The sequence below is a fragment of the Cydia fagiglandana genome, chromosome 9, assembly GCF_963556715.1.
Source record: "Cydia fagiglandana chromosome 9, ilCydFagi1.1, whole genome shotgun sequence".
NCBI classification, from domain to species: domain Eukaryota; kingdom Metazoa; phylum Arthropoda; class Insecta; order Lepidoptera; family Tortricidae; genus Cydia; species Cydia fagiglandana.
In genome coordinates, this window is record NC_085940.1 from 21,079,516 (window position 1) to 21,101,616 (window position 22,101).

Consider the following 22,101-nt stretch of genomic DNA (forward strand, 5'->3'; position numbering starts at 1 on the left):
AGATGAAAGGGAAGGGTAAATTGCCGGGGACAGTTGCTTGCTTAAACGCAATCTTTCAAGTTAAAAAGCTAAAAAATTAAAAACGAATAAAATCCCTACGATTTATACCTATCATCATTTTTGAAAAGAGCTGATACTCTTCAAACTGCTGGAATGTACCATCAGTTGGAGATGGGATCCTATCTGGTCGCATAAATTTGTGTTTTGTGTTTTGTACAATAAAGAGTTTATACATACATACATACATAATAATTGATTGTCATAATGTAATGTTACGCATAAAACTCTTTTCGCATATTTTTTCTCCAGCTGAAACAGAAAGTATTTTCTAAAATATTTAGCATAGGTTGTATAGAATAGGGTAGGTTAGGTTAGGTTTGTGTTATAATTTTTCAGAAATGTTAATATTTCCAGCACAATAACAATTATGCGAAATGAGTTTTATGCGTAACATTACATTAGGACAATCAATTATTATGCTACCCAATATGGACCCCAAGAAAGGAGGAAAAAAGGGGTATTATAATTATGTTTGACGCCACGGTCTGTCTGTCTGTATGTCTGTATGTGGTATCGTAGATCTCTTTTTATACATAACATAAAACGTGAAAATCTTACAAAGATATGTAGTACTTAAATTGCGACTAAATAAAAGGCATCTTTAATTCTATTCACTATTCTTGATAAAAAAAAAGTTGGGCTATCTATCCCGGTTTTACCCTGCCACTCGACATATAGTTATGCAGTGCAACGCTAAACGACGCTAAGGAACGTATTTACACGAGCAATATGTGGTAATAAAAGTACATTGTGTTTTGTATTACAATTTTATTGTCGACTAACTTAGGTAGGTACAGTCATCTCAATAGTAGCGTATCAAACAACCCGCCGAAAGTATCTGCCACCCTGATGGAATACCTTTCTATAATTGGTTAATTATCCTCTACAATTTAATTGTTCTCAATATCTTAGATATCTCCTTATAGCAGATAGTGTTGTTTCTTTTTGTCTCTATTTGAACGATAGAGACACACACACACCCAATCTTGAATTTCTACTAAGTTGGTAACCAAAAGCTGTACCATCTATGATTACCACTCTCCATAGAATCAACGCCTACGTCACTATTACCTAACAACTTTCTATGACACGCTTACTAGATACCTCCAGCTAGTCAATTGTTTACTATCCAAACATTCACTCGTCTCTGAATGAAGAACGACAAAAAGGAATTCGTGTTTATGAAATTATGAGTGTGTTACCTACATTATTGTAATCATCGGTGAAAATACAAAACAAACAAAAAGGGGAGAAGAAAAAACTAAATGGTAAAACCTAGATGGACAAACTAAATAAACTTGTGGTTAAAATTTCAAATTTAGTAAACCAAAATTTTTAAAATACTTTGAGATTTAAAAAATCGAAAGATGTGGTTATTTCTGTTATTAGTGTTGTGCTTAGTGTATTCGTTATGGCGTTTGCGGTACTTCGCAACGAATGGAGTGAAGACTCTGGTACCGGTCCCGTTTTTGGGGAATTTGGCGGCGGTCACTTTTGGACAAGAGAACTTTGTGGAGGTTATAGAAGCTGGTTATAATAAGTTCAAAGATCAGAGGTTAGTTTCACTAATAGAACAAATTTATTTCGAAGACAGTAAAAATACAAATAAATAACTTATGAACTAAATATATCTAAGAATAAAACTTAATTAAATCTAACAACTCTAAATATATCTAAAATAAAAACAAGGAATATAAATTTCACTAATAGGTATTTAATCTACTCTAAAATAGGAACATGTTCTGATATTGCGGGTGTCCATGCGCGACGGTAATCGCTTACCATCAGGCGATCATCTGCTAGACTGCCTGCTATATCATTAAAAAAAGATAATTTACTATATAATTTACGAATATTTTTTTGCCATTGCTTGTCCAGATATTTCGGCATCTACCAGTACCACGTGCCGACGCTCGTGCCGTGCGACCCGGAGCTCATCCGCCGCATAATGGTGGCTGACTTCGCGGCCTTCAGCGACCGAGGGGTCCACATCGACCAAGACTGCGACCCGCTGTTTGGGAGGAACCTCATCATGCTGAGAGGTAGGTAATTAACTATGATACCCCTGATTACTGTTTGGACGGAGACGGAACCTAAAAAGGTTGAGTTAAAATTGATAAAAACAATATATATTTGGCAAAGTTCATTAAACTTACATGCTTACAAACAAATGAGGAGTGACGACGTAAAAGGGTGATCATGCTTTTAAATTTTAAACCGAAACTGATTATTTAGTCAAACACTTTCGCTGACATAAGGATAAGGGATGTTCGAAACTTACGGGGCCTATTGACAGAACTTTTATCGTTTACAGGTTCAAGATGGCGCACGATGCGCGCGGCACTAACCCCAGCCTTCTCTGCCTCTCGCTGTCGCAGCATGGCGCCACTTATGGCAGTCTGCGCGAAAAATGTGCAGATATATCTGGGGGAGCGAGTGCGACGAGATACACAACTAGATGTTGATGAGGTCCGGTAGTGGTAAAATTGTTGGTAGACTCAAATGAGACTGGGCTATAACTATATTCGTCTATGTGTTGTGAATTGGCAGATCTCAACAGCATACGTGAACGACGTGATCGCGTCATGCGCGTTTGGGTTCGCGACGGACTCCCTCCAGGACCCGCGCAACTGCATCTTCCGACTGGCGAAGCGGGCTGTCGTCCAGGATACCACGCAGATAATGAAGTTTTTCGGCTATGAAAACATGAAGACGCTCATGCAGGTGAAGAATCCTTAGTTACGGACTGGAACATATGGCACTGTTGTCATGTCCATAATATAAATTTATAATAATGCTAGTTATGCCTCACAAAAAAATGTTTTTAGTTATTTCCAAGTATCAGAAAGTCCAGAGTCACAATACCTAATGTGCTACCGATAGTTCTAGCGAAAGTTTCCAAAAAGGGTGTCGCGGGTTCAAATTCAGGCTCTCACCAACGAGTTTCTTGGAATTTATTCTACGAAATATCATTTGATATTTAGGTACTCCAACCGCTTATTAGTTAAAGAAAAAATTATGATCAAATTGGACTCAATCCCAAAAGGGCCTAGTTTTCCCTCAGGGTTGGAGGCTCTTTGGTAGTGTGATGAGCCGCCCATCACACGCTTGGGATAAAACAAAAATTTTTCAAGTACTTAAGTATATAAAAAACAGGCTCTTAAGCGAACAGAGTTAAAAACCCGACACTACATGAGGAACATAATAGTGATGTTTGTTGCAGTTGCTGAAGGTGAAGATTATAAAGACCGAGGACGCGGAACAGTTTGGCGAGCTGTTTAAATCTGCCCTGCGCGCGCGCCGCCACGGAGCCACGCCCAGGCCGGACTTCATACAAACTCTCGTGGACGCTGCGGGTATGTCCATATGTATATATTTTAGGAAGCTTGTTTATTTACTGCAATTTCAAAGAAACATGTACATAACGTTAGTGACTCTAGTTAAACATTCGGCTGAAAAGCTAAGTATGTCAATATATATTATTACCGATACCGAAGCTACCGCAGCGGAGATACTATGCCATCGAAATGCTATAAGGTTAGTAGGTAAAAATGGAATTTAGTAGTAAGTAAGTAGTAGTAGGCAGTTGGTAGGTAGGATGGTAATAGCCAAGCTAAATATAGGTATACTTCATTCTAGATAACATTGTTCTTAAATTAAGTCACACAGCGCAGGTTTCATATGTAAATTAATAAAGTAGATATTCTTTTTTTTTGTCACACCAAGTTTCACAGCAAAAAAGTTTTTAACCAGCACCCAAAACATAGATTTGTCTGTCTGTGCCTATAATATAAGTATCTATGTCCAAATACCCACTAAATAAAGTTTATTTTTCTCTGTGGCACAACTTACATTTTAACAGGTACGCAGCTTAGAATCACGAACACCAACAACAACATAATTAAACACTTCAAATCAAATTTACTTTGCTACATACTTATTTCTGATTTCAGGCAAAACGACGCCAGGCGCAGAGAGTAAGTACCCACCACGTTTAATTTTGCTCTCCTTAGCAAGTGTTGACTTTGATTGACGGAGAAATTCAATTATTACTTGTTGTGACGACCATTGTGGGGTTGAGACCATTAATCGCGCTTTTGAGGGATTGTCGAGGTGGACGGATCCTGTCTTCTGGGGCATTTATTGTGTTCATTTATAGTAAATTGAGTGGCAAAAATCGGTATTTCGCTGGTTCACTTTGTACCAGATCTTCTTAATAATCTTTTATGTTACGAACGGGTATTTTTTTAACGTTATTGGCGTGATTTATGAGGTGCAAATATTATATTGGGGTCATATAGGTTATTAGGGTTCCGTACCTCAAAAGGAAAAATACGGAACCCTTATAGGATCACTCGTGCGTCTGTCTGTCTGTCTGTCTGTCTGTCTGTCTGTCTCTGTCTGTCTGTCCGTCTGTCACAGCCAATTTTCTCCGAAACTACTGGACCAATTAAGTTGAAATTTGGTACACATATGTAAGTTTGTGACCCAAAGACGGATATGTAACGTAAACAAATGAATTTTAAACATGGGGGCCACTTTTGGGGGGTAAATGAGAAAATCAAAAAATTAAGTTTTTCAAACTATATCGTGCTACATATCAAATGAAAGAACTCAATGTGAGAATCTCAAACATATTTTTTTTATAATTTTAGAATAAACAGTTTAGAAGTATTTCAAGAAAATAGCCAAAAAATGACCACTCCCCCCCCCCTTTATCGCCGAAACTACTGGGTCTAAAATTTTGAAAAAAATACATAGAATAGGTCTTTACCTATAGATGACAGGAAAACCTATTAGAAATATATAGTCAAGCGTGAGTCGGACCAATTACTTAGTTTTTGATCCGACCCCTACGGGTTTTTTAAAGGCAATTCACTCGCGTTTCACATATATTTATACTAGCTGTTGCCCGCGACTTCGTCCGCGTGGAATCTTATCTTCAACATTTTACATCTTTAGTACCTATAATTTTCATATCCAAGCAATGTTGAAATTAAGTGCTTTTCTTTTTTAGCAAGTTGTATGAAGTTTTAAGTCAAGTGGATTTTGATGTCGGTTGCTGAAATACCTTTTTTTGTATTCTCATATTAGGTACCTACCTATGCCCTACAAAGATTCAAGTTCGGCACTCACAAAATATCTGATCTCCATACAAACTTTCAACCCCTTTCTCACCACCTTGGGGGATGATTTTCAAAAATGCTTGAATTAGTTTTCATGTTTTTTAATTTAATACCTTTTTTTTTGCAAAAAGTTCAAGTTCCTAGCTTAAAATTAAATTTACACCCCAAGACGAACTTTCATCCCCTTTTTAACCCCCTCAGGGCTTGAATTTCCAAAAACGTTGCAATTACTTTTTTTGTAATCGGCTAATATGTCTTTCTAAGAAGTTTCAAAGCATTTGTAATGGATTCAAACTTTGAACCCCATTTTAACCCTGCTAGGGGATGAATTTTACAAATCGCTGAAATCACTTTTATTGTCTTCTAATAATATCCCCAAATACAAAGATTCAAATCCCGCGCTCGAAAAAATGTATGATATCCATACAAAATTTCAACCCCGTTTTCACCACCATAGGGGATGAATTTTCAAAAACGCTGATAGGTATTAGTTTTCTTGCATTTTAATTTGAAACGTTTTTACAAAGTTTCAAGTTCCTTGCTTAAAATAAAATTTGCACCCGCAGACGAACTTTCATCCCCTTTTTAGCCCCCTTAGGGGTTGAAATTCCAAAAACGTTGCAATTAATTTTTTTTGTAATCGGCTTAATAGCCGATTATTGAAAGTTCTTAGAATGGCATAATTGCCATTCTAAGAACTTTCAAAACCATTTGTAATGGATTCACATTAAGCACTCCTTGTTACGTAAGGCGTACTACACTGTAAATGATTTTATAAACGATAGAGATGCTTTTAAGCCGGTAGCTTGATTTCATTAGTATAATAAGAATTAAATAAATATTGTTTTTTTTTTACATTGTGAATTAAATATGCTAGTGTCCAGTAGAATTGACACATGAGACAATGATGTTCTCGCTTGATTATATTGTTTAATTTAATTTTAGTTTTGGACACTTGGAGACCTTATACATCTCTAAGTACATATTTATTTATTTGATTTTTATTTTTGATTGTACATACTTACCTATATTTTTAATGTTTCTGACACTTAGAGACCTTTACATCTCTAAGTCAACTTAGGCTAGTAATTATGTGAAGCTATATTACTGTCTTTTTATGTAACATATGAGCACAAAATGCCGTGTCTTACAGCTACATGTTATTACTATTTTAATATTAATATAGGCCGGTAGCTTGAACATGTCATGCTCGCTTAAAAGTCTTTGCTTACGGTGGCGTTGTTGATCGGGTCGCCACTTTCCCGCATGAAGGTTGAGGGAGGCGATGGCTGAGATACGCGTCATACTCGTGAACGGGTGCTGTTTGTGGAGACTGGTCTGTTAAGCTAACACGAGCTATTAGCTATATATACTATACTTAGTAACTTTTATTAATTAATTACAGTGAGACGCCTCATTCTGTTCTCGTATGTTTCTTTTCTTTTAATGAATGTATTAATTATACAGGATATTGACTCTTGGAGACCTTATACATCTCTAAGGATAACTTGATAAACTATATAATCTTATAGTTCTGACACCTAGAGACATTTACACCTCTAAATATTATAGATTTTTTTTGTGTGTGTTTTTTTATCTGTATTTTGTATGTAATTCGACATTAAGAGACCATATACATCTCTTAGTAATTGTAATACGTTAGATTGAATTGTTAGTTTTATTTTATAAAATTGTTGATGTTATTATTTTTGCTTTTATGTAAATTCAATGTTGACGTGTAAAAGTGCCCTTGTGGCCTATTTGCTGAATAAATGTTGATGATGTTGATGATGTTGATTCAAACTTTCAACCCCTTTTTAACCATGTTAGGGGATGAAATTTACAAAACGCTGAAATTACTTTTCCTGTCTTCTAATAATATCCCTAAATACAAAGATTCAAGTCCCACACTCGAAAAAATGTTTGATATCCATACAAACTTTCAACCCCTTTTTCACCATCTTAGGGGATGAATTTTCAAAAACTCTGAAATTAGTTTTCTTGCATTTTAATAATATATCTTTTAACGAAGTTTCAAATTCCTAGCTCAAAAGAAAACTTTAACCCCATACAAACTTTCATCCCCTTTTTAACCCTGTTAGGGGACGAATTTTACTAAACGCTGAAATTACTTTTATTGTCTTCTAATAATATCCCCAAATACAAAGATTCAAGTCCCGCGCACGAAAAAAATTTTGATATCCATACAAACTTTCAACCCCTTTTTCACCACCTTAGGGGATGAATTTTCTAAAACGCTGAAATTAGTTTTCTTTTTTTTTAATTTGATACGTTTTTACAAAGTTTCAAGTTCCTAGCTTAAAATAAAATTTGCACCCAAAGACGAACTTTCATCCCTTTTTAACCCCCTTAGGGGTTGAATTTCCAAAAACGTTGCAATCACTTTTTTTTCTTATCGGCTATTATGCCTTTCTAAGAAGTTTCAAAGCATTTGTAATGGATTAAAATTTTCAACCCCTTTTTAACCCTGTTAGGGGATGAATTTTACAAAACGCTGAAATTACTTTTCCCGTCTTCTAATAATATCCCTAAATACAAAGATTCAAGTCCACCACTCGGAAAAAATTTTGATATCCATACAAACTTTCAACCCCTTTTTCACCACCTCAGGGGACGATTTTTCAAAAACGCTGAAATTAGTTTTCTTGTATTTTAATAATATATCTTTTTACGAAGTGTCAAATTCCTAGCTTAAAAGAAAACTGTAACCCCATACTAACTTTCATCCCCTTTTTAACCCTCTTAGGGGTTGAATTTCTCAAAATAGCTTCTTATCTCTTGTACACTTTATAAATGCAATCTGGTGTGCAAAATTAAACTTTCTGGCTTTTGTAGTTTCGGCTCTGCGTTGATGAATCAGTCAGTCAGTCAGTCAGTCAGTCAGTTAGTCAGGACACTTGCATTTATATATATAGAACATATATTGTAAAAAATTTAGTAATGTACGGAACCCTTGGAACGCGAGTCCGACTCGCACTTGGCCGGTTTTTTTTTTCAAATCTTCTCATGGGTACAGAAGAACGGCCTGTGATTTGCCACGCGCTTGCATCCAGTTCGCGGCAAAAGTACCTACTTGCAGCATAGTCCAGCAGTAGTAGTAGGTTTGCTTCGTTAGGAGCTGGGTCGTGACCTACTTTGTATGTTTGTCCCCAAATATTTAATGTACGCGAATAATTTCCAGATTTCTCCGACGACGACCTAGTCGCCCAGGCCGTGTTGTTTTACATCGCCGGCTACGACACCACGGCTAATCTCATCAACTATTTCCTCTACGAAATGGCCACCAACCTTACTATCCAGGTAAACTGTAATCCCACCAAAAACATTCTGTAAAAAACTAGCCAAGTCTCGATAGAGCTGCTTGTTTATCTCTAAAAAGTAATGAAATCTAGACAAAGTCGTGCCAAGTCTAAGGTTCCTTACTGCGATTTCTTTATTATTATAGTTAATGTTGTGTGACTTGGCCGTTGAAGGGTACACAAGGGTACAAAACCAGGTGCTCCATGACACCATTGCACCAATCTGCCATTGCACCAAAAAGAAGTGTTTTTCAGGCTCGCCCATACATAAGTATTATTGAAATACGCAGCTTTATCAAGCCTACAATTGACTGGGTTATTGAATCAACGTTTTCCAAGTGGCAATTTTCCATCGTCAATGGGTAGCGGTTCTGGCGACAGATTGGTGCAATGGTGTCATGGAGCACCTGGTTTTGTACCCTTGTGTACCCTTCAACGGCCAAGTCACACAACATTAACTATAATAATAAAGAAATCGCAGTAAGGAACCTTAGACTTGGCACGACTTTGTCTAGATTTCATTACTTTTTAGAGATAAACAAGCAGCTCCATCGAGACTTGGCTAGTTTTTTACAGAATGTTTTTGGTGGGATTTCACTTCTTTTTGTAGAAACCTCCTGGCACTGATTAAAATAACCGACTTGGTTTCACATTACATCTCAAAACTTTTTTGTAGTAAAAGTGTTGCGAGACTTGCACCTTTTTACATGTAATGTTTTTGATGGGATCTCATCTCTTTTTGTAGGCAGTCCTTCTTTTCGGGTACTCATACCCATACTATGTATACACATATCATAACTAAACATATCTTCATTGATACTCACATCGTACATCGTAGTGTACCTTTACTTTACCTACTATTTGTAGGAACTGCAACAGTAACTTTGTAATATCATATATTTATATGGGATTACAAACTTACTTATGCAGTTCTTAGATCTTTAAAACGTGACTGATATTGCAATATTTTTAGGTTTTCCCTTTATGTGGCCATTAAACCCTAACTCTGTACCAAATTTCAGCTCTCTGAGTTTATGGGAAGTACTAGTTCTATTCTGATGATCATGAGTGAGTTTCATAAATGCGAAACTTTGCTTTCGCTTAACTTCGGAACTAAATGACCTACAGACTTGAAAGTTTGGATTTTAAGTATGTGATTATAGCTTACTGGATGACCAAAATTTCTGCGTTCTGGTCTTATCCAGAGATTCTCAAATAGGGGCCTGAAAATGCGGCGAAATGGTTCCAGTAAAGGATGGTACGGCAGTGTTTGCTTCGCGCTCGACTTGGCGGGGGCACTGCCGTGCCCCCCGATTCTTATCTCAACTTTACGACTTTACTCAGGATTTTTTCTTTTTAACTTGTTAGGGTTCCGTAGCCAAATGGCAAAAAACGGAGCGTCATAAATCGTAAACCGCAATTTTATTATGTTACTTGCTGTTACGGAACCCTTCAGGGGCGAGTCCGACTCGCACTTGGCCGCTTTTTTTAAATGGTGCAACAAATTCCATGATGCGTTTAGATTAAAGCGTATTTTCAATTAATATTCTTATTTATCATAGAAGACAAAACTCGAAACTATTTGCATCTCCCTTCAAAAAGATTAGAAAAATGAGTTAATCATATCATAATATTTATTTATTGATTCACGACCAATATAAAAAGACACAAACAAACACACACATACACAGACACATAAAAAGACGCAAACATATAAAGACTGAAGATTGTAAATGTAAAATCTCTAGGTCGAACGCAATAATTCTTTTAATATAGACGGTTATTTTACTTATGTTATGAGACGAATTCTTAGTAATTATACTATTTACACACAGGAGAAACTGCAGAGCGAACTGGACCAGTTACCAGGGTCATATGACGACAAGGAGGCATACGATAATGTCCAGGGGTTGGAATACTTGGAGATGTGTGTCTGCGGTGAGTTCAAACAAATACGAACATACGTGTGTGTGTACGTATTTGCATACACAAATGGCTTAGTGCACGCTTTAAGGATGACTCACGTTAGACCGGGCCGTGTCCGGGCCGGAGCTTCCGGCGCTTACTTTTCTATGACATGACAGGTGATCACGTGATGCTTTCCATAGAAAATGATACGCCGGAAGCTCCGGCCCGGACACGGCCCGGTCTAACGTGAGTCATCCGTTATACTTATTATACTTATACTGACTGCGCCCGTAAGGTCGTTTAATTCCATCATTATTTGCGAGACAAAGATGGAAATACAGTATAAAACACTTAAAAGTTTGGCACCATGGTGAATCCTGCGCTGGACGCCTGAGGTCGAACAGTTACCCGGAAAGCACGGTGTCATAGGTGACATAATCATTTGTGACGTCCCACGGCTAAAGGTACCTTATGGCGGTTGGCGCTTACGCTATTATTAACGCCGCTCCAATATTATTGCGGCGCTATGTGACGTAAGTGCCAGCCGCCATAACGTCGCCCCCATGCTAAACTAACATAAGTGTAAATTTGTCAAAATTGAGTTATTGATGTAATTCTGTACCAAATATGACAATGCACAATGTGACCAATTTTCAGACTTCTATCTTTTAAGCTTTCAGAGTTACCATTGTACCAATCTGACTTAATAGTTCTTTTACCCCATGGTAGACTCGCGAAGTGTAGATAAGGTATTTTTCCTTGGCCGACACCAGTAAATAACTAACGAATCTGCCATTTTCGTTAAATTTCTACGGTGGCAATTATTATTGACCGGTACGATTAGCCTATAGAAAACTTGCGAATCTGGCAAATACGGTAGTTTACTATGGTGGCATTTATTCCTCATTCATATTAATAAACTATAGCATAATTGCGAATCTACTCATTCGTTATTTTACTATGGTGGCAACTATTACTCAACCACATATGTAGACTACAGCAAATTTGCGAATCTGGCACATATGTCAGTTTACTATGGTGGCATTTAATATTTATCTACATTCATAACCTTTAGCATAGTTGCGAAACTGCTCATTCGTTAATCTAAATACTATTGTGGCAAATAGATATAACCACAAAGTAGCCATAGCAAATTTGCGAATCGGGCATATTCGTTACTTTATTATGGTGGCCATTATTACCACATCACATAAATTGGCCTGTTAAAATTTACGAATTTTGCATTTCCGTGAGTTTGTAAGGTAAATAATTCGTTTGTACCTTTAGAGTAACTTACAAGTAAATATGCGAATCAGGCGTTTTCGTAAGTTTATAATAAAATTATTTTTGTACTGTTTACAAGATTACTTGAAACGCATTTTTGCTATACTCGTATTTTATACCACGTCCGTAGCTAGCTTCAGAGTTAGACCCTTTAACAGCCTGTACACTTCTTTTTTTAGGGTTCCGTACCCAAAGGGTAAAACGGGACCCTATTACTAAGACTTCGCTGTTCGTCCATCCGTCCGTCCGTCCGTCCGTCCGTCCATCCGTCCGTCTGTCACCAGGCTGTATCTCACGAACCGTGATAGTTGACATCTTCGCAGATGATGTATTTCTGTAGCCGATAGCGGCTACAACAACAACAACAAATACTAAAAACAGAATAAAATATAGATTTAAATGGGGCTCCCATACAACAAACGTGATTTTTGACCAAAGTTAAGCAACGTCGGGCGTGGTCAGTACTTGGATGGGTGACCGTTTTTTTTTGCATTTTTTTTCGTTTCTTTTTATTATGGTACGGAACCCTTCGTGCGCGAGTTCGACTCGTACTTGCCCGGTTTTTTAAGAATCTGGAAAAGCTCGATCTCGGACTCGTTCCACAGCCGGAACCCGCGGGAGGAAATATCTCTTGAACTGCACAGTGCGCGACCATTTAGCTACTAGTCTAAGGTGTGAGGATGAACACCCTGCCGACGGCGAGCAGTGCGGTGATAGAAGCTGGCCGTTGGCATCATGTCAAACTATTATTCAGAGCATAGACCATCGTACAAGCGGTACGAGTACCGAGGCTCAATACCGCTTGTGAGTTTGGGACTGTTCATTTTGTATTGGGAAGGGGGCGCTTTGGCACTGGAAGTGTTAAACACAACTTCTGGTATGCTGTCTGGCCCGCTCGACTTATAAACGTTGAAAGATAGCAGCTCCCGCCGAATGAGATATTCGGCGTGTGATGAATCAAAATCCTGGGTACAATTAATTACTTTTATTCTGCTCCAAGTTCTTACTTCAACACTTTCGACATTCTTAACTTAACACGCAGTAAGCCTTCCTACTCAATGTTACCGGTTCAAGCGCCAAAGCGAGAATGCCCCTTCCATCCCATGGTAAGTTACATTTATACTTTTTCATCATTTTAATTGGCGCGTAGGAGAGAAGGGTCATTTTCACGACTACCGACAGATTAATTAACAAATGTTCGGGTAAACACAAATCACATTTCTAATCACTACCCACTGAATGCCATAAGTTTAACATAACTCACATAAAATAATTATAATTTATTCTTGAAATCTTATGAAATATCACAGGCGTGATAGAGATTTCTAGCATAGAGTCTGATCAGGGAGTCGTGACACAAGCTATTTTTTTTAAATTCTTTATATGGCAACTTTTTTTCCTATCACATAAGCTGTCAGTTTCAAACTGTCATTTATTTTCATAGTAATTTTATTGCCAGGTGCAGTTCTTATTGAAATTCCCACGTTTTTTTTGTGACACGACTCGCTGGTCAGATTCTATGAGTACCGCGGAATGGTGGGCGGCACGGAGCTACCGTTGTCATTCGAGGCAGAATTCGAGGCAAAAAGAGTACCAAAGATCGGTTTTCTCTTTTACACTGTGAGCCAGAGCACCGTCAGCTTTTCGCAGTGGTGGTAAAGAAGACTGACCAAAATTCCTTCGGCAGCTTTGGCAAGTGCTTTGAACGCGCGACTCCCCACTGGGTAACCCGCTAGATTTTCAGTAATCCTGCCAAAGAAATCGTATTTGGCTCTGATAATGGCTTTGTTACTGGACCTCGAACAGCATTTAATTTGCGTTTCATATCGGAGACGTTCGGATCCTTATTAGCTATACTGCCTTTGTCCAAGCCCTGTAAGCGGCTTGCTTGCAAACTGTAGCTTCTTTACAGGGCTGGTTAAACCAAGGACGTCTCTTTGCTCCCGCACCTATTACCGAATTGGGAATGAAACAATCCATTTTTGTATTGCTGTTGATGCCCCAAAAAACCACCAGTATCGTCTCGGGGATATATATTGGCTGCGCAGGATATTCTGATGTGAATCAGAGCTGCCTACACGGGTACGACGCGTAGAATTCACGCAGTCCGTTCCAATCTGCTGATTTATACTGCCGTACGCGTCGTGAGCTAGTTGGCCGTGGTGGATCGCATGGTGCAAGTGTCCGGACTAGACAGTGATTGATTGATGAACATAATTTTATAAAAAAAAAACCAGAGGCAGTAATCGGATGAACCGAGAAGCGCGTTCACTGAGACGGAATATCCGTCCGGACGTGTGGTCTGCAGAAGGTCTAGTAGAGAGCTTGTATGGTATCGGTTTTCTCGTGGGGGAAATTACCAGTGGCGAGAGTTCATAGGCCAGAGACAATTCGTAAGCAGACCTTCCTGCGTGGTCGGCGGACCAGGACCCAAGCCAATCAATGTAGTAGACGTTGAAATCCCCCAAAATCACCGTAAGACCTGTACAGGCACGCGTAGACGTGAGTGTGGCCACTGTAGTCTACGCACACGCACACCCACAGAACTGACAGGTCAATAGCTGTCTACATAGGCATCAAGGTGGTGACAGCAGACATCCTGCCGGACATACACGACATATCCCGGCGTGTCTCATGAACTTGTGTTCAAGTGTATAGCCGGGATATATTTAATAAGTATGCAATGTCTGCCGGGCAGGATATCTGCGTCTCCATAAGAAACACGATGGTCGGCTGCACAGATTCTAGGTCAGTGGTTCTTAACCTTTTCAGTCCGGTCACCCCTATGACTAACTAGGGAACCTGATTTTACCCCTCCTCCCAATGGTAATGAAAAATAAAACGTGTACGTTTGTTGTTTTGTTATATTAGGCTAGCTTATTACCCCCGTAAAATACCAGTTTTACCCCCACGGGGGTAATTATCCCTAGGTTAAGAACCACTGTTCTAGGTGGTGATGGACTGGGATGGGCATAATTATTATAGGGCCTTGTCAAGTACGTAGGTAATGGTTATAAAGTCTGACAAAAAAGAGTAGAAATTAAAAAGTGGCAACACTGTAGTAAGGTCAGGTTTTTCTTAGATTGATTTGAAAAGGACGACACTACAGTATTGCCACTTTTTAATTTCTACTCTTTTTTGCTTATAAGTGTTTGATTATGCAAAATATTCTTGTTGAAATCAAAAATAAATACAGATTCGCAACTCAATTTCTATACAAATGAATAGAAAGCATTCACATACACCAGAGTAAACACACGAAACTGTCATTTTCGAAACTTTACCTCGGTCCAAACGTTTTCAATGGATTTATAATTTGCGAAAGTGGTACTTTCGTGAGTTCACTATGGTGAAAAATCTTATCTTTTTTTTGCTATCTATGGAGATGCAAAATTGCGAATGTGCTGTAATTCCCAATTCCAATAAAATAATGCATATCTGACAAATTGATCATGATATACATGCATTTTGAAAACACTGTGTGTATACTATATCAATACAACTGCAACGACTACTTCAAAAAAAACAAAATGGAATTTTTAGGAGCTTCAAATCGCTCTCCTCAAAAATGTGTTTTTTACAGTTATGTTAGTTTAGCATGGGGGCAACGATAAGGTACCTTTACCATGGAACGTCACATTTAAAGTCGTGGGCGTGGGACGTCTCTGTATGTCATCTTGCCACATTACCACGTCCTGCGCTCGGTTTGCACAGTTAACAACAACTTTTCTCCTTGTAAAAAAGTTATATTTTCTTCCTCGTAATGATAGTGGTATTTTACAGAGGTTCTAAGGTTGTGGCCCCTGGTGGGCGCGGCAGATCGGCGCTCGGTGGCGCGCTACGACTTTGGCCCAAACCAGACCGATGGAAAAACCCACTTTGTTGTAAGTTCATCACTGACAGAATGACCTGACACTAATATCCGTCTTTAATAAGTATCAAAGCACCAACTTGGCTATGTGTATAGCAGAGCCGCCCATAAACGCAATTTTTTTCACAGTATGTATAGTCGGTTTTTTTTAGCATTAGAAAGAACTTCGCAGAAGTAAGCTTGTGGTTCCAAATCCGGCACTTTTAGCGGTAATAATTTGAAGTAAATTATATGTATTGACCACGCTATATTAGACAACTTAATAATTATTAACAATTCAAGAGCCTGATAAGAACGTCACCAACGTTGTCTCTTAGCTTGTCAAGTCGGTGCAGACTTATGTTACACAAACTCTAAGACCATTTTTGACACAGATTTACCACACAAGACTACCGTATGTTTATAACAAATCGAATCTCGTGCTGTATAGCTAGCATACGTACACCACTAGATTTCTTATGATAGCGCTTCATAAAATGGAATTATCGCGCTTTAAAACCAATAAAAACTGAATGCGCAGACTCATAATCTATCTGATAACAGTTAGTATTTATTTATAACGACATATAAAAGAAGCATTAAGTTTAAATGATCTCAGGCAGATGCGGGCGTGCACATATGGCTACCAGTGTATTCCGTGCATCGTGATGAACGCTACTGGGCACACCCACACCAGTGCGACCCGGAGCGCTTCTCTTCTACCAACAAGCAGAAGATCCTACCATATACTTACATGCCTTTTGGTACAGGGCCTAGACACTGCATCGGTGAGTAAAAGTACTTAAGACTGACCTACGGTATAGCGGGGTGAGCGCTATTGGTCAGACCCGCAGCAGTGTGACCTATCTAGAGCGTTTCTAGTCTGCCAACAAGCAAAATATTCTGCCGTACAAAATACATGCCATTTGGCACTAGACTTAGACACTACATCGGTAAGTAAAGTATATATGTATACTGTACATCGTGAGTGCTACTGTTCACCAGAGTCATCCGGAGCGCTTCTCGTCTGCCAACAAGCAGAATATTCTACCATACACATACATGTATTTTGGCACGAGATCTAGACACTGCATCGGTAAGTAAAGATGTATACATATATGACTACCGGTAGTACCGGTATACTTTACACTGTCAGCGCTACTGGTCAGACCCATACCAGTGTGATCGAAGCGCTTCTCATCTGCCAATAAGCAGACAATTCTGCCACACACATCTTCAGATATTCATAGCAGTGATTTACCAACTTGCTCCAACAATTCATTCAAGTTTCAAGTAAATAGAGTCGCATCTTAATCAAGATCACACCGAAGTAGGCCACAGAGTTCGGAGTTAGTTTCGCACATGTAGAGCTGTCTATTAAGTTTATTGTAAATGTGTCTCCATCTTAAGGTAAAGCTCGGTTGTCAACTGCAGCTGCATTGTTAATGTTGCGGCATCTGTGTTGCCATCGCTGTATCTGTCAATTTCCTTGATAAAACAAGTGACGTTTGCCGCCGCATTACTGGCGCTATAATAACATTTATGGCGCGATTCGGGAAATGAATTAGAGATTAACTAGATACGATATAGTAAAGATATGTGACATCCCACGGGTAAAGGTACCCTATGGCTGTTGGCGCTTACGCTATTATTAACGCCGCTCCAATATTATTGCGGCGCTATGCGACGTAAGCGCCGGCCGCTATGAGGTACCTTTTTCCGTGGAACGTCACATATCTTCACTATTTCATATCTAGTGAATGGCTAATTCATTTCCCGAATCGAGCCGTTATTCTGTCTGATCAAAGAAATTTACAGATACAGCGGCGGCAACAACGATGACAACAGTAGGTAATACAGCTGCAGTTGATATCTGAACGTAACTTTAACGGTTAAGTACATTAGTAGGTACTAGGTAAGTAAGTACCTATAACAAAATCGCTGTGATAAAACGTAGGTAATAACGGCTTTAGTTCAGTTCAAGATGTCAAGCATTTTATTTAGATGTTACAGTAGCATCGCCCGTTTCCCGCTGCATGCTGCAATGCTGCTACAGTCGTAAACAGAATGTATCCTTACAAAGACGTTTGCTTACACGTGCTAGACTCGAAGTCGATTGCAATTTAAATATTAACACTCACATTAGAAATTTGTCGTAACTTATAACGCCCCCGCAATATGTTATAACAGAAGGGTAGGTAATACCTAAACTAAGCAATCTCGCTCATTATTAACCTCCCCTTATATTTCAGGGTCCCGTTTTGCGACAACAGCGGCTAAAGTGTTCCTGTCGCAGTTCCTCCGGCACTATAGCGTCAGCGGCGGTTCCTCGCGACAACTTGACCCCAGGGCCTTCATTCTGCGACCCAAACACGGGTTCACTCTCACTGTCACTCCGAGAAACAACAACACCAATATATTATAGTCAATACTTGATTATTATTGCATCATTTATCAAAAGTCACGGACACTTAACACTAGAAGTGTCACAAAAACTTAATCCTAGGGCTTACATCATGCGGCCCAAAAAGACGACTCCATTCTCACTGTTTAAATTATTATATTCCTATTTATAGTTACTCTATCATAATAATAATTGTCTTTGCAACTTTTGCTATGGCTTTTTAAATAAAAAAAAAACAACGGGTTGCACTCCAGGAGTGCCGATAGAAGTGAAAACTCAATGACTAGTCCAAAATATCTGCAGCACTATGTATAATTGACCCATCCTCCTTTCTATTGAAAAACTTTAATGCCGAAATTGTTGGCCAGTGAGCTTAAATTTGTAGCGTTAATTGTTTAAAATTCGAATAGAAATTGTAAAGTTACCTTGCAGACCTCGCATCTAAATATATTTGATCATGATATTTTGAGTTTTATTCACCAGTATTAGAGTTCACTTTTATTAGCGATTTCATCAAGATGTAGATTTATTGAATTATATTTGAGTGATATAAAGTTAGAATGTAACTGTGAGATCCTCTTATTTCAGCCCGTACAAGATTAGAACATTGAGCTTTATTGCTTAATATAAAATCCAGTTTTAAATAATTGACCTGATAAGATACGTTATGACTAAGTTCTTTGGTGAATAACATTGTCCGTGACACATGACGTCAGCGTTACGTTACGCGTTACGCTGAATCGAGTTTATTATTTTTTCCCCACCTTAAAAAGTTACCAGCGCCGCTAATAAAGAAGTTTTCACTTCAAAAAATATTATTTTCTTTAACCTTAAAATAATGCTGCAGAAAAATAAATAAAACTAACAATGGAACGAACACTGTGTGGGAGAGGCCTTGAAAAGAGTCGCGACTATTATGGCCACAATGCTGCCTCGCCGGCGCCGCGCCCGACCCGGGCTTATTTGACGACGAAAATATACAAAAATTAAGCAGTTAAGCTTCGCTGATGGACGATTAAATTTTAGATTCGTGAGGCCATCTTACAAGATATTATGAAAAAAAGAACTAATGATCCCGAATGAATAGCTAAACTATAACTTAAGGAGCCCACTGATTAACAGTCCGCCGGACGGTATCGGCCTGTCAGTTGTTCGGAACTGTCAAAATTTTGTGTTTTAACTGACAGTCCGATACCGTCCGGCGGACTGTTAATCAGTGGGTCCCTTTAAAAAGGCTCTGAGCAAAAGCAAGTCTGTTTCTTACTTTTGTATTTAAAAGTGTCATCATACTCAATTTTATCTAAGAGTAGGATACTAAGTATTTCGATATAGTGTATTCGTTTTTTTATTAATTAAGTCGGGACTTGATCGTGTCTGGAGAATAATTTGTGAAAATCGTGAAAGTGTACCTAAACCAAAACACTCTTTTTTATAAAATAGAACTCGGAATTATAACAGATTTAAACTATTTAAGTAGTACGAGTAATAGCATTAAAAACATGTAGCAAGCGAGGCATGAAAAAGAAGTTGAGCAGCGAAGCAATCTTCGTATATTCCCGACATTCCCGTACGCTCCACTACTCGCAACAAAAATATCTATTAGAAGTATTAAAACCCGCTCGCTAGCTAACTTCTTTGTACGGATACTTAAAGTTAATGCAGCGAATTGAACTTAAGAATTACTTCAGTCTGAGTGCTGGGAACTAACCGGGATTTCGATGCAAATTATAAAAGGAATGTTTGGAGAAAGTTATGCTGCAAATAAAACATTAAATAGCTTACTCGTACATTATTTAAAATTACTATCTTAAATAATTACAAATTTCACAAGTGCAACATTTTTATCGCATACTAGGCGTTACTTTGAAACCAATAAAATTGCTGTTATAATAACTTCATTTGGGTCGCGCAAATCATCAAATGGCATATGGCGTATTGCCTACGTATTCTAGCAATGCTTATTAAGTAATTTTAGTATAAAGCACAGGTGTTAAATGTGATGAATAATGGGACTTCATAGACAAGCTCATAAAGAAACGACACGAAGCACGAAGAATTTCGTACATGCACCATCCTGTACCTATCTCTATCATACGCGCGTAATTACATATATTCCTGTCCCGCCGATGATGCAGGCGGTCAATGACACTGTGCCAGCGGGATAGCAATATGCGCGTGCGATAGAGATAGAAGTTAGAACCAGGTCAAAGTACGACATTCTTCGCTGCTTAGAGTCCTTACTTTACCTACCTAATATTTTGATAGAAATCTTTTTATTATTATTAAACCAAAGGTAAGTATAAAAGGCGCGTTAAACTTGTTGACAGCACAAATTCAAAAATTAATTAGTTATTTTATGAGCAAGTTCATTAAAATTTTGGAATGGTAAATAACTGCCTCGAGGGCACCATCTATTATATTAGCAACAACATTACGGGTAAGGACGTGCTATGTTTTGTATCTTTTAAATTCATCCGATATTTAATCTTGATTGTAATAAAATATTTTTATAAGAGAAATCTAAATAAGCGCCCACCTAAGTAACAGGGTGGTATAAATAGGGTGCATACCGCGGTTCTTTTACCTACTATTGATATCGTGATTGGACAGTAATAATGTTTTAGATAAAATTCTTTAGACTGTATTTAAGATAGGTATAATTAGTTAATTAGGAATTATCAATATAAAAATTCCTGAGTTCCCCAAATTCAACAGACGACTAATTCAAATTTTGTGGGCCACTAGAAGCTTTATTGATAAAAACAAAATAAGAAATAAACAAAGATAATAAAACTTAAAAACCTACAGATAAAAATTTTGACCCAGATACCCGTCAGGTCAATATAACAAATATACTCACGAGTAACGCCAATAATATCCATCTAGCCCTCATCCAGCCCATACTCTATTGTAAAATACTGGGACGTGTAACTATAAGCCTGTAGAATTGTAGATGATCAATAACATTTTCATTTAGATATCAATTGATATCAAATAGGTAGATAGATTAAGTTCGAATTTGCTCCCTGTTAACAGCAACAAACGCCGCAACGCGTAGCAAGCTTTAACTCTAACACGTCCTATTTATGAGCACATTGTACAATAAAAGAAACGAAAGTTGGCCAATTCTGCCATGCTAGCCCGTCTAAAGCAGAAACGACTTCACAGAGTTGCTGGATCACCCCAGGAGTCAAAACGTATGTCAGTGGTCGACGCGGCAAGAAATGCCGAACGGCCATTGGATTTTACAAAACAGCTCGAGCCATCGCAGTCTATGATTAACATTAAATATATGGGGTTAAACAGATCACTGTGTTACGTTCTTTCCTGTAGACATACATAAGAGTTAAGGGCTATAAAGAGAAAACTAGCGTGTTCGCGCGAACTTTACATTTTTCTCTCCTGTGGGCAATAGTTAACAGCTTGTGGGCATGTAAGTAATGATTTTATCATAGTTCTGTAAATAAAAGGAGGACCTTTTTACGTGGGTAAGGGTAATAAGAAAATTTTCCTTTATAGCCCTTAACTCTTGTGTATGTCTACAGGAAAGAACGTAACACAGTGATCTGTTTGACCCATATACCTTCTCAATATAGGTACCTCCTTAGACGCTGCAATTATCATCTTCAAAGATGCTCTCACCACGATGAGCCCAATCAAAGCCCAATACGAATTTAAGTACGTAGGTACTTAGCGACTTCACATACCTAATACGAGTACATTTACACTTTTGAATTTTATCGCAGCAGTTAGCAATTTCCCACACCGAAAAATACCAAACTGATAATTCCCACCCCATTTTGCTATTCTAGCAATGCTGCCATCTACAGCGTTCTCCGTCGCGCAAAAACGGTGATTCACAAACAATGCACGGGAAGCCCGCTCGCGACTCCGGCGTGGGTTCACATTGAACGAGCGAGGCGACGGCTCAAGGGCAACCCGGTCGCGACTCCACGGCCTATTCAAGCAGGCCAGCATACAACGGTGATCCACAAACAATGCACGGGAAGCTCGCGCTCGCGACTCCCCGGTGGCGTTGGTTACAAAGGCTGTGCGAATGCTGGCTATAATAGGCCGGCTCAGGGTTTTCGCCTGATGAACCAATGTTACATGACCTGCAGCAGCCACTATAGTAAAGCTCTCAAACAT

At 38.5% G+C, this 22,101-nt stretch overlaps 1 protein-coding gene across 1 annotated transcript; it reads left to right on the top strand.

The window, feature by feature from the left end:
- The first annotated feature begins 1,009 nt into the window (after positions 1-1,009).
- LOC134667778 (cytochrome P450 9e2-like) lies at positions 1,010-18,440 on the top strand. Its single transcript, XM_063525188.1, has 11 exons — positions 1,010-1,615; positions 1,939-2,102; positions 2,375-2,529; positions 2,611-2,784; positions 3,284-3,416; positions 4,014-4,037; positions 8,389-8,507; positions 10,342-10,444; positions 15,482-15,582; positions 16,168-16,336; positions 17,801-18,440. Exons 1-11 carry the CDS (start codon positions 1,428-1,430, stop codon positions 17,971-17,973), a joined length of 1,503 nt encoding a protein of 500 aa, XP_063381258.1. The 5' UTR covers positions 1,010-1,427; the 3' UTR covers positions 17,974-18,440.
- Positions 18,441-22,101: the final 3,661 nt, after the last annotated feature.